At 37.9% G+C, this 10,999-nt stretch overlaps 1 protein-coding gene across 1 annotated transcript in view; it reads left to right on the top strand.

The window, feature by feature from the left end:
• The first annotated feature begins 4,349 nt into the window (after positions 1-4,349).
• Positions 4,350-10,999, top strand: part of LOC107740661 (protein TANC2-like) — a 48,995-nt gene continuing 42,345 nt past the window's right edge. The window contains exon 1 of the mRNA XM_016553167.1: positions 4,350-4,776. Coding sequence (XP_016408653.1) covers positions 4,350-4,776 — 427 coding nt within the window. The remainder of the gene's footprint in view (positions 4,777-10,999) is intronic.

Genomic DNA, 10,999 nt, shown 5'->3' with positions numbered 1-10,999 from the left:
ATTCCTTCCTTCATTAATTGAAATAAATTCTATTGAAATAAATGCTAATTCTAACATGACAGTACACATTTATTTTGTATATGACAAAGTGATATATAGCAAGGAAAACACATTTTGTGAGAATGTAATTTCAATCTTAATACCTCTATTTTTCAGTTTTTGCTTTATCAGTGTATTATTAATTCCTTCATTAATTGAAATAAATTCTATTGAAATAAATGCTAATTCTAACATGACAGTACACATTTATTTTGTATATGACAAAGTGATATATAGCAAGGAAAACACATTTTGTGAGAATGTAATTTCAATCTAAATTAATACCTCTGATTTTTTTCTCATGTCTCGCAAATCAGTATTTCATCACCCATGAACCCAATGCTGAGCACTTCAGATCAAAACTAAGCAAACATCAATCAGTGGCTCTAAAGCAAATGTGTGCTTTTTTGACTATTTGGAGATATTTGCACAAGATTGTCCACAGAGCTCAGCAAATACTGCAAAATATCCAAGTTCGTGTCAACCTGGACATCTAAATGTAAACAAAGTTGTGCAATTGTACCTTTAAACAATGTTCAATGTTATACCCCAGAGGAGTCTAAATTCACTCCGCAAAAACTATGTTATGCAACATTACCATAAACATTCTGTCATCTCAGCCAATCACAACATAGATTCCTCTGTCTACACTGGGATCCTCTAAAGGTGTCTTCCTGTAAATGAGTGTTGGGTTTCCTGTATTAGCAGGAAGTGTTCTGGCGCTGGCGAATGTGAAACCGTATGACAGCATGAGCAGGATTGGAGAAGCGCTGTCATTATATTAGTAACAGATCGCTGAAGATCTGTCATCTTTAGACCTGTCCATGTGGGAGGCTGTCTGGTAATCGTAAGGATATCTTTAAAATACAACGCTTGTCACTTTCCAGAGCTGCCACGAAATCACTCACACCTTCTGTGACGTGGGTTAATGCTTTCTATGTGCCAAGACTTCCTCTACCTACTCAGTCTGGAATAGACAAAAAACTGTTTCTTATATGAGGGTTAATACTAGCTCATTTGGCTGCATCTTAATTTAAACATTTGGCGTATGTGCTCTTGTTATTATCTTATACAAATCCAACAGATGGCACAGGACCATTGAAATCACATGAGGAAACCCTGTTTTACTTCCTTACAAATCTTTTATATCCTTACAAATTTACTTTTCACACAAGTCTAAGTGTATTTTCTCCTGTTTGTCTGAAGCATTCTGACTAGTACTTTTCTTTAATAAAAAAAATGCCCAAAGGCATATTTTGGAGCGTTCACATACCTCACTATTTGCACTGGAATGAGGGACTCTCAAAATATTTTTCTCTTTTGCTTAAAAATTCTTGGACGATAAAATCCGTCTGGAAGTGTAAAGTGCGCAATTATGTAGATATCTCAAGTCATTTTTGATTATTTGATGATTATGTAATAATTATGATTGAGTAATAAGTGTGGCAGGCCCAGAAATTAGATTTTTCGAATTTTTTAAGAAATATTTGAGGTTATTTAAAATGTAGAGATATAGTTCTACCAAAAAATTAAAAATTTGCAGTCATTTACTGACTGTCCTGTCATTCAAAACGTTTCTTTCTTCTATGAAAAATAAAAGATAGTTTAAAGGGGTAGTTCACCCAAAAAACGAAAATTTGTCATCATTTACTCACTCTCATGTTGTTCCAAACCTGTATGAGTTTCTTTCTTATGTTGAACATAAAAAAAGATATTTTGAAGAATGCTGGTAACTGAACAGTTGATGGTCCACATTGACTTCCATAGTATTTTGTCCCCTACTTATGGAAGTCAATTGGGACCAACAACTTGTTTGGTTCAAAATTTTCATTTTAGGGGGGAACTATTCCTTTAAAAAACATCTCAGTGTTTTTTTTTTTTTTTGTCCATTCAGTGAAAGTCAGTGGGGTGACATCCCAGTGACTTTCTTTGTAAAGACAAAAATACTTGAAACGTTCGTCAAAATATCTTCTGTGTTCCACAGATGAAAGAACGTTATACAGGTTTGGAACAACATGAAGGTGAGTAAATGATGACCAACAAAGCCATTAAACTCAATCAACAAGTGTTGCATGCTGTGGATTACCACATAAATGATTGCAAAACATGTTAGACAAGTATGTACTGTAACAGTGCACTCTAAATCCAAGAATCCAGAAACTTGAAAAAATCGGACCAGTGTTCTCCTTAATTTTGTATTCTTAAATATAGATTTCTCCCCTCCAGTGGAAGTAGGGCTGTCTCTTTTCTTGTTTTCAGCTGTTGATTCTTAGGTTATTTACACTCAAGTGTTTCCCACTGTCCAGGCTCACACTTGATTTGGCAAGATAGTTTCACAGAAGATGCCAGAATCCGGAACGTCACTTTTCCCATAATGTGCATGTTTTATTTATTTATTCATTTATTTTTTAGAGTATGTGGGAAGTCTGTCTTTCTCTCTGTACCACATGTCGCCGTTTCAGTGTTCTCTCAGGGTTTCTGTCACGGGAAGTCAGTAGGAAGTGTTGTAGTTGTGTCATGTAGGTTAAGGAGTCAGAACTCTGTAAGCTTCTTAGTAGGTTCATTCTCAGAATAAAAAAGAGCAGTAGCATTTGTCAGTTGTCTTTACGTTTGTCATGTCTCATTTTTTTCCTTAATGTGTTTGCAGTTCTTTGAAGCGATTTTAAATCAAAGCTATGAGACGTGGCGGAGTATGAAACCTCATTTTAACCGCATCAACACATCTGCATTTAAAGCACACTGCATTATTTTGATGTTGTATTCTGTGTTGCGTCTGCATTGCAGCTGTAGATTTTCTAGCAATGGACAACATCCCCTGAATGTCAATTTGGTTTTTGTACATTTCTCAATAGACTGACTGACCCAGACCCCCTTTCCTTTTTTACACAGTTGTTAGCAGTACTATAAAAGCTTTGTATTCACTTAACAGCAATGTTTCGAAAAAAGAAAGTATGGCATACAAATGTTCTTGAAGAAATGTGTGTTGATGAGTATAGAGGTTTATATTGATTGTTGTCTCTCTCTCCTTTAACTACAATGTACTTACACATAAATTAATCATTTGATACAAAGCATTTATTGTGTACATACATGTTTTTACATTGTACTTGTATATTAAAAAATACCTGCATGTAATTACAATTTTTATAATTACACTGTTGACCTATCCCATACACGTTAACCCACCCTTAAACCTACCCATACCACCAAACCTGTCCCTAACCGCATCCTACCTCAATAGCTTCAAAAGAAGTGTTTTGCAATACGAACACAATAAGTACACTGTACTTATTTTTTTATGCAAGTACATAGTAGTTAAGGTCACCTAATATAAAGTGGGACTGAAATAATAAATAAAATCCTGTTTTAGAGCCAGTTCAGGTCAGGGATGGAATATCTGATTGGAGTGGAGGCCATCTAAGTCTGAAATGATTGAGCGTTTTGGGGTTACAGTGAAACATGACCTACTTGGACCAAACACCCTCACCCCCAATAGAATACATCTCTCGGGGCCGTATGGGTCAGAGAGGAGCGACCCCGGCCCCTTTGGTTTAAACAGCCCCGTGCCTGTGACCAACAACAGCGTAACCCGACCCCCAGCCTTGCACACTTCGTTAAGCACTACCATCTGTTTTTCTGCTTCGCTCCTGCCTGTCACTTTTGTTCTCCTCTCTGTTTGTTTGGGGTCATCGTGACCATCTCTTATCTCGGGTCCCGAAGATGTTAATGACGTTACAGTCTGTACATGCACTCTAGAGGAAAAGGGGGACCTTTTCTTTTGGAAACCAGAAGCTGGCTTTCCTCAAAGTCACTTCTGGCTTGGCCGGGATTCTTGACCTGGATATGCTCTGGACCGGTAAGCCTAACCCTTTCCTAAACTCTCGTTTAACGTTATTTTCATTCTCTGCTTGTGCTTGCAACACATGCCCTTCCAACATTTTTAACTGCACTGAGCCAGGAACACAGAACGATGGGTTTAGTGGTTTCTTGCTGCTCTCGCTCGCTCCCTCCCTCCTTTTGTGGTGTTTGGACTCCGACTCTTCAGACTCCTCATGGTTCCTGTTAAAGCTCGAGCCAGCGGTTTCTCTGAAGCTCAGCAGAGCAACCAAACCACCGTCAAAGTCCTCTCCTCCCCATTCACTGACAGCCGCAAACTGTTCTGAAGGAGAAAAGAAGCAGGGTGCTCATTTTCCGCCGAGTCCTTGCGACTGCAAGGGCCCTTAAATCGAACAGATCAGACTCTCCCTTCTCACCGTTCTCCTGTGGAGCAGGACCCCAGCTGTAAGCAAGGAAAACCACTTGCTTGGATTATGGATTTCGCTTCGACGGTCAGGAAGGCATGTGCCGGGACTAGGGCCAGATGCACGTGGCAGAGGAGGAAGCGATCGCGTCCGTACGACCGCACAGGACGAGCCGGCCTAGGGGCGACAAGACCGAGTCGGACCTCTTCGCTTTTCAGGCAATGGATGTCTCACTTCTGCTGTACGTCTCGGGCCTGTACGTCCAGTCTGAGCCTGTCTGATCAGTCCCTGCTGCAGTCAGGATGCTGCACCAGTCCCAGAGGTGCACAGGGTATCGTTGGAGATGGAAGAGATGGACAGAGAGAGGTGTATGGAGAGGAGGTTTGGGTGGGAGAAGTTGAGGATGACAAGGAAGGTGAGGATGAGAACCAGGAAGAAGAACAACAAGATGATGATGAAGACGAAGAAGAAGAGGAGGACAATAAAGAAGAGAAAGGTGAGGTGGAAATGGAGATAGGGTTGTCATGAAGGAAAGATGATCATGGCGTTTCAAGAGGAAGGCTGGAATGTCAAACGCTTTTTACTCTATCCGGCAATAACGCACGTGTCGACTCTTTACCTTTGATGCATGGGAACGCGCCGCTCCCGCGCGGGCCGAGTGTCAATTAGAATGATGGAGATGGACTGGAGACCCGCCTGGGGTGTAATCGGTCTCGATTAGAGGAGATCTCAGAGTAGATGAGATGTATGCATGGCCGGGGTGTGAATGGTGTGAGCTGGTGGAAAGGAAGTGGGAGCGATGATTGATGGACGCCATTGTGGCCTTCAGATGGCAGTCATCATCAGTACCGCTTACCTTGTTGTGGTCACATGGGTTTTGTTCACACTGCAGGGCAAATACATTTATTTTCAGACCAACTTTAGCCTTTTTTCAGTTTAGACTTCAGTGCTTTTGCTATCACTTCCATGTTGGTTGTACATGGTTTTACATGAGGGCAGTATACAAATCTAAGTGTATTAGGAAACGGGAAAGGGTGGACGCTATATCATCAATTCTCATCATATTCTGTTTTCCTTTTATGTTTGTCTTCCATTCCTGTAGCTCCTCAAATACTAGAGCATAGTGCTAGCAATGGCAAGGAATGGGTGAACTGATAAAATGTATATCTGAATGCAGTGTAAGTCACTTTGGATTTGTTTTAAAGGTCATCATTCACACTCGTGTCGTTTTTAAACCAGACTTCTGTGGAAAACAGAAAAAGACATTTTGAAGAATGTTGGTAGCTGAACTGTTTTGGTTACCATTGAAGAAAAAAAAAAACACTGACATTTCTGAAAATGTATTCTTTTGTGTTTCATAGAAGAAATTTTCATTTATTAAGTTGAAACCAAGTAAAAATAACCTTATTAAAAATGCATTGTCTATAAACAAGTCTTAATATCTTATCCTGTGTTGCTCAAGTAAATTTATCTTGCTTTAAAGACTGTTAGATTTTTTAATGGAAAACAAGTCAAAAGACTAATTAAACTCTCGTTAAGAAGTCATTTTTTTCAGTGCATAATAAATGTTTATTGCTGTTGTCACTGCGGGTACATTTAATGACAACAAATTACAAGAAAATAATTATGTCGGATTGTTCAAACTGAGACATTTCATAAAAAATTATTTTAATCAGATTTCAAACAACTTAGGTTTTTTTTTTTTTAATAAGACTTCTAAAAAAATGATTTCATGTAAGTTTCTCATGTTCAGAAATAGGAAAAACAAAAATGATTTGAGTCTTATAGGCAAAGACAGTGCAGTTTTGCTGCCTATTTGAACAAGGTCATGGTTACATTTTAGAATTTTACAGTTGTGTGGTTTTTAGGACAGTTTTCAGGATGCGCTGAAACAGTCAGTTTATGACTAAAATGTTTATTGTTAGCATCAAATGTGGCTTATGACTAGGAAGGTAAAGTCACTCATTTGACACTGCATTTTTCATGCTTAAAATGTCTCACAATGACAGACCAGCTTTTTCTCTGGGCTATTTATTTAGCCAAGAGTTTGTTTGCAAGGCCCTTTGTTGTTGTTTTTTTCTTTTTTCTTGTGCCTTCTATTTCTAAACCGCCAGCACAGCCGGTCCGCAGCTTGGTGCTTGACTTGTTAGTTGTGCCGCCCAGTTCAGACAGCCACCCTGTCATCGTGCAGCCGTCTTCTCCTCCCTGTGAGCCTCGGAGCTTTGCTTGGTTAACTCAAACCAGCTTTGGGATGTTATTTTCGGACATGAACTTTTTTTGGAGTGGCATTGCTTGCGGGCAGATGTAATTCAGCCCATCCAATTGTGCTTGGTGTCTCCTCTCTCTAGCTATGTTTCCGTAGCCCTATTTTAATGCGCATTTTGAAGTATCGCATAAGAAACGAGTGATGGAAACGCCAAATTTCTAATAAAAATCCCTTAATTCACAAAAAAGATTTTACCCTCGCTTGAGGTGGTTTTTGACTTGTGCGAAAAAGGGTTGATGCGAATAACTGGAGATGGAAATGCATCTTGTGAATAAATTCCTCCAAGCGCATCAACAAAGTCATGTGACTTTGGGCTATGGGATGGCAAAACCTGACTAACCAGCGGACCGATCTCATTCACAGCATCTGAAATGTTGTTTTGGTCATTCGGAAATGCACAAGCAAAGTCTGTCATCAAAGTATTTTTGTATAATTGCCTCCCAGAAATGTCTTGCACGACTGCGTTTCCAAACAGCAGCATCCACCTCCAAAAGCAATGACCGCATTCATTGTGTTTCGTCTGCTCGCTCTGAGGCGCAAGTAATTTTTTATATATGAAAATTATTATATTCTCCTACTTTTGTTAGTGATTTATAGTGACAGTTTATCAGGAAGTGACGATTTTGTTCTCTTTGACTTGTTGGATACTTGTTCGCAAATGTTTTATGCGATATTCCAGTTTTGCGCACAAGTTAAATTCGCAACTTTGGATGGAAACCCGGCTTCTGTCTTTCGTTTTGTTTCTCTCTGTTTTTTTTGCTGTTTTTAAACCCCCTGCTCTAATTCCGCACCATCTATCTATCTATCTATCTATCTATCGTACGTTCATTCTATCGTTCATTCTATCGTTCTGTCATTCTGTCTGTCTGTCTGTCTATCTGTCTGTGTTTTATTGTTCTATCTATCGTTCTGTCTGTCTGTCTGTCTGTCTGTCTGTCTATCTATCTGTCTGTCTGTCTGTCTGTCTGTCTGTCTGTCTGTCTGTCTGTCTATCTATCGTTCAATCTATCGTTCTGTCATTCTGTCAGTTTATCAGGAAGTGACGATTTTGTTCTCTTTGACTTGTTGGATACTTGTTCGCAAATGTTTTATGCGATATTCCAGTTTTGCGCACAAGTTAAATTCGCAACTTTGGATGGAACCCCGGCTTCTGTCTTTCGTTTTGTTTCTCTCTGTTTTTTTTGCTGTTTTTAAACCCCCTGCTCTAATTCCGCACCATCTATCTATCTATCTATCTATCTATCGTACGTTCATTCTATCGTTCAATCTATCGTTCTGTCATTCTGTCTGTCTGTCTTATCTGTCTGTGTTTTATTGTTCTATCTATCGTTCTGTCTGTCTCTCTATCTCTATCTCTCTCTCTATCTATCTATCGTTCTAACATTCTAGCTGTCGTTCTGTCTATCTTTCATTCTATCTGTTCTTCTGTCTGTCTGTTGTTCTATCTATTGTTGTATCTATCTATAGAAACATCCTAACAAATACTTAGAATAGCTTAACTCTTGTCTTTATAACACCCTAGCATCACAGCAGCAACTTTTGCCTGGGTTTGCACCATATTTTAAATAAGTAAATAAACAAAACAAAAATCTAGTTTGAGTGTAAAGTTGTCCAAGAAGCCCTTTAATGTGTGCCTGAGAAAGAGCTCCAGTGTGTCCAGCTGCATTACTGTCACAGTAGGCCAACTGTTGGCTGCCCCACAGTTTAATGGGGTGGTATGCAGTCTTTTGCAAGTGTAGGAAACCCTGTGTCAGAGGCAATGGAATGATATTTGAATTATTAGATTAAATGCACCCTGCCTTGCTAACTGCAACCCTGCTATTATCAACATTTCAGTTTTTTTCCCCCGTATTTGCTGAGTGTTACATTCTCTGCTACGCTAGCAGCTTTTTGCATGTGTGGTTTTGTTAAAGGCCGTGTGCCATTACTTGCCTTTTACACGGCAGTGATTTCTCCTCTGATTTTGAAAGCCCAGCAGTGCATAGCAAGAGCTATAAGTCAAACCTTTGACACTGGACCAGTCAGCATTTTTATTCCTATAACTGATGCAGCGCTGTAAGTTTTACAAGAGGCAGCGACATGACGAATGACAAGGTTTAAACCCCTGCAGTGCTGATGTTTTTGCTCTCGTAAAAGCACAAACAACACGTTTTCCCATGGGACCGTCCTCCCCCAGGGGGGTCCGAAACAGGAAGCGGAGCTGAATTTGTTGCTCTGTGGTGGAGTTAAAGAGTGGAACTTTAAGCAGCTCCCATGGGGGCGTTACAGATGAGACGTACGACTTAAACATCTGAGGTTTGTGGTGCCGTCACTGGTTTTGTCTTATTATAATTTACTAGGGCTGTTGATTGATTAAATAATGTAATCAAATTAATTGCATGATGTGCTTTTTAATTCATTAAATTAAATTAATCACATATATGAATATTTATTATAAACGCCATCGTTAATTTTATTATTTAATTAATTGGAAAATATTAAAATATTATTATTTATAATATTTACATTATTATTTACTGGTTTATAACAATTATATTAAACATTTATTTCTAATTAATGTTTTACATTTACTTTACTTCTTATTTGTCAAGGTGCTTACATTAGCATACACATAAATAATATATTACATAATACACATTTGTTCATTTTTTAACCATAATTTCTTTCTTACAATTAATTATATTACTTACTATTTCCAATATTAGTATTTTTGTTACAGAACAGCGTTCGTGAACAATTTTTTATGTCATTTCTGTGATTATTTACCTGTTCTGAATGAACTTGGTGGTGTGGAAGGCAGTCGTCAGACTATTTTTTAAAGCTGAATAGACTGGGAGATGATCCCTATCTGATCTCAGCCATAACAAAACTGTTGGTCATAAATCACCTTGTGTTTATCCTTTTTTACCGTTTTTTCTCCCACCCCCTGTGGCCTGTCTGATTATCAGATGGCTCATCATCACTCATACAGAAGTGCATTAATGTGCTCTTTTAGCTGCGAGATTGTCATGCATGAGTATGCGTATATGATTGTTTATGCTTGTGCCTTAAGATACGTGTGTGGTCCACAAATATATGTGGATGTTTTTGAATATTTTCTTTTGCTTACCTTCAAACCACCATTGCTGCCATGTTTGTGAATCATCAGTTCAGAACGGTCGTATTTTTTTTACCATATGTGGGCCAGAGAACTTTTGAAGAGGCACAGCATTTTCTGAAACAGATGACATTGTGGGACAAAAGAATTAAAAAAGAGAGCGCAGGAAAAACAAACCTTGCCGACTTTCTGCTTGTAATGAACAGTTCTTTCTCCATTGTGCTATTTCAGCTCCTGCTGGTGTCATTAGTGGGTTTCTGAACTTTATTATACGCTGTCACAAGTGACATACATCCCGCCGGAGGTACAGGGAAACCAGAGAGTGATGGAGGAAAAATTTAGGAAGAATGTTCGGTTGGAGGATGGATGAAGGAGACAGATGCTTCAGCACAATCTTTACAAAATCCATAGTTGCCATGACAACATTTTTGTGTTGCGACTGCAAAAAAAATAAAATAAAAAAAGAGAGATTGCCAGTATGTATATTCATGTGTTCAACCAAACGAATTCCCACGTGTCAATTCAGAGACACAAAATTCAAAACAGGAAACCCATTTGTAGGCTTGGTTATATTGTCTGGGAAAAGTATTGTTCTTTGCACAGCTTTAAATAGTGGCTGCATAGACAACGACATGTGCAGAAGCAAAATGCACAACTTGGCAAAAAAAAACAAACAAACAAACGAATAATGTGGCAAGCGCTTGTTTTGAATGCTTCACTTTTACAAAACCTGTATGATTTTTTTTCCTAATTATATCTAACAAATAATACATTTGCATTAGAGTCATTAGCTTTACTTTAGTTGACTGGAAGCTCTATACATACAGCACCTAAATATTGAATTATATAGCATAATTTTGAAATAAAGCAAATGAAACTCTTTTATTAATATTTTTTTACTTTTTTATTAATATTTTGAATGCACTATTTGAATTAGAATTTTATACACTCTTAAAAATAAAGGTTCTTTATTGGCATCAATGGTTCCATGAAGAACCTTGAACATCCATGGAACCATTCAAATGCAGAAAAGGTTATTTATAGTTCTTTAGATTTTTTAAATATTCTTCAAAATGGTTCATTTAAGAACTGTTCACTAAAAGGTTCTTTGGGGAACCAAAAATGGTTCTTATGCCATCACTGTAAAAACACCCTTTTGGAGCCTTTATTTTTTATTATTATTTATTTTTATTTAATTAATTTATTATTTATTTTTCCCCTATATGTATCTTTGGGCATATATGACATTTCCATATTAGTTATAATATATAAATAAATGTTCAGATGTTAAACCATTCTCTTTGTTGTCTTAATGCTTTGGCAATACAAAATGTATTTTTGTCATGCCAATAAAGC

The sequence above is a fragment of the Sinocyclocheilus rhinocerous genome, unplaced genomic scaffold (assembly GCF_001515625.1).
Source record: "Sinocyclocheilus rhinocerous isolate Xijiao unplaced genomic scaffold, SAMN03320098_v1.1 scaffold705, whole genome shotgun sequence".
Lineage (NCBI taxonomy): Eukaryota > Metazoa > Chordata > Actinopteri > Cypriniformes > Cyprinidae > Sinocyclocheilus > Sinocyclocheilus rhinocerous.
Note: the sequence above shows the minus strand (reverse complement) of the source record. Positions and strands in the feature narration are given on the sequence as shown.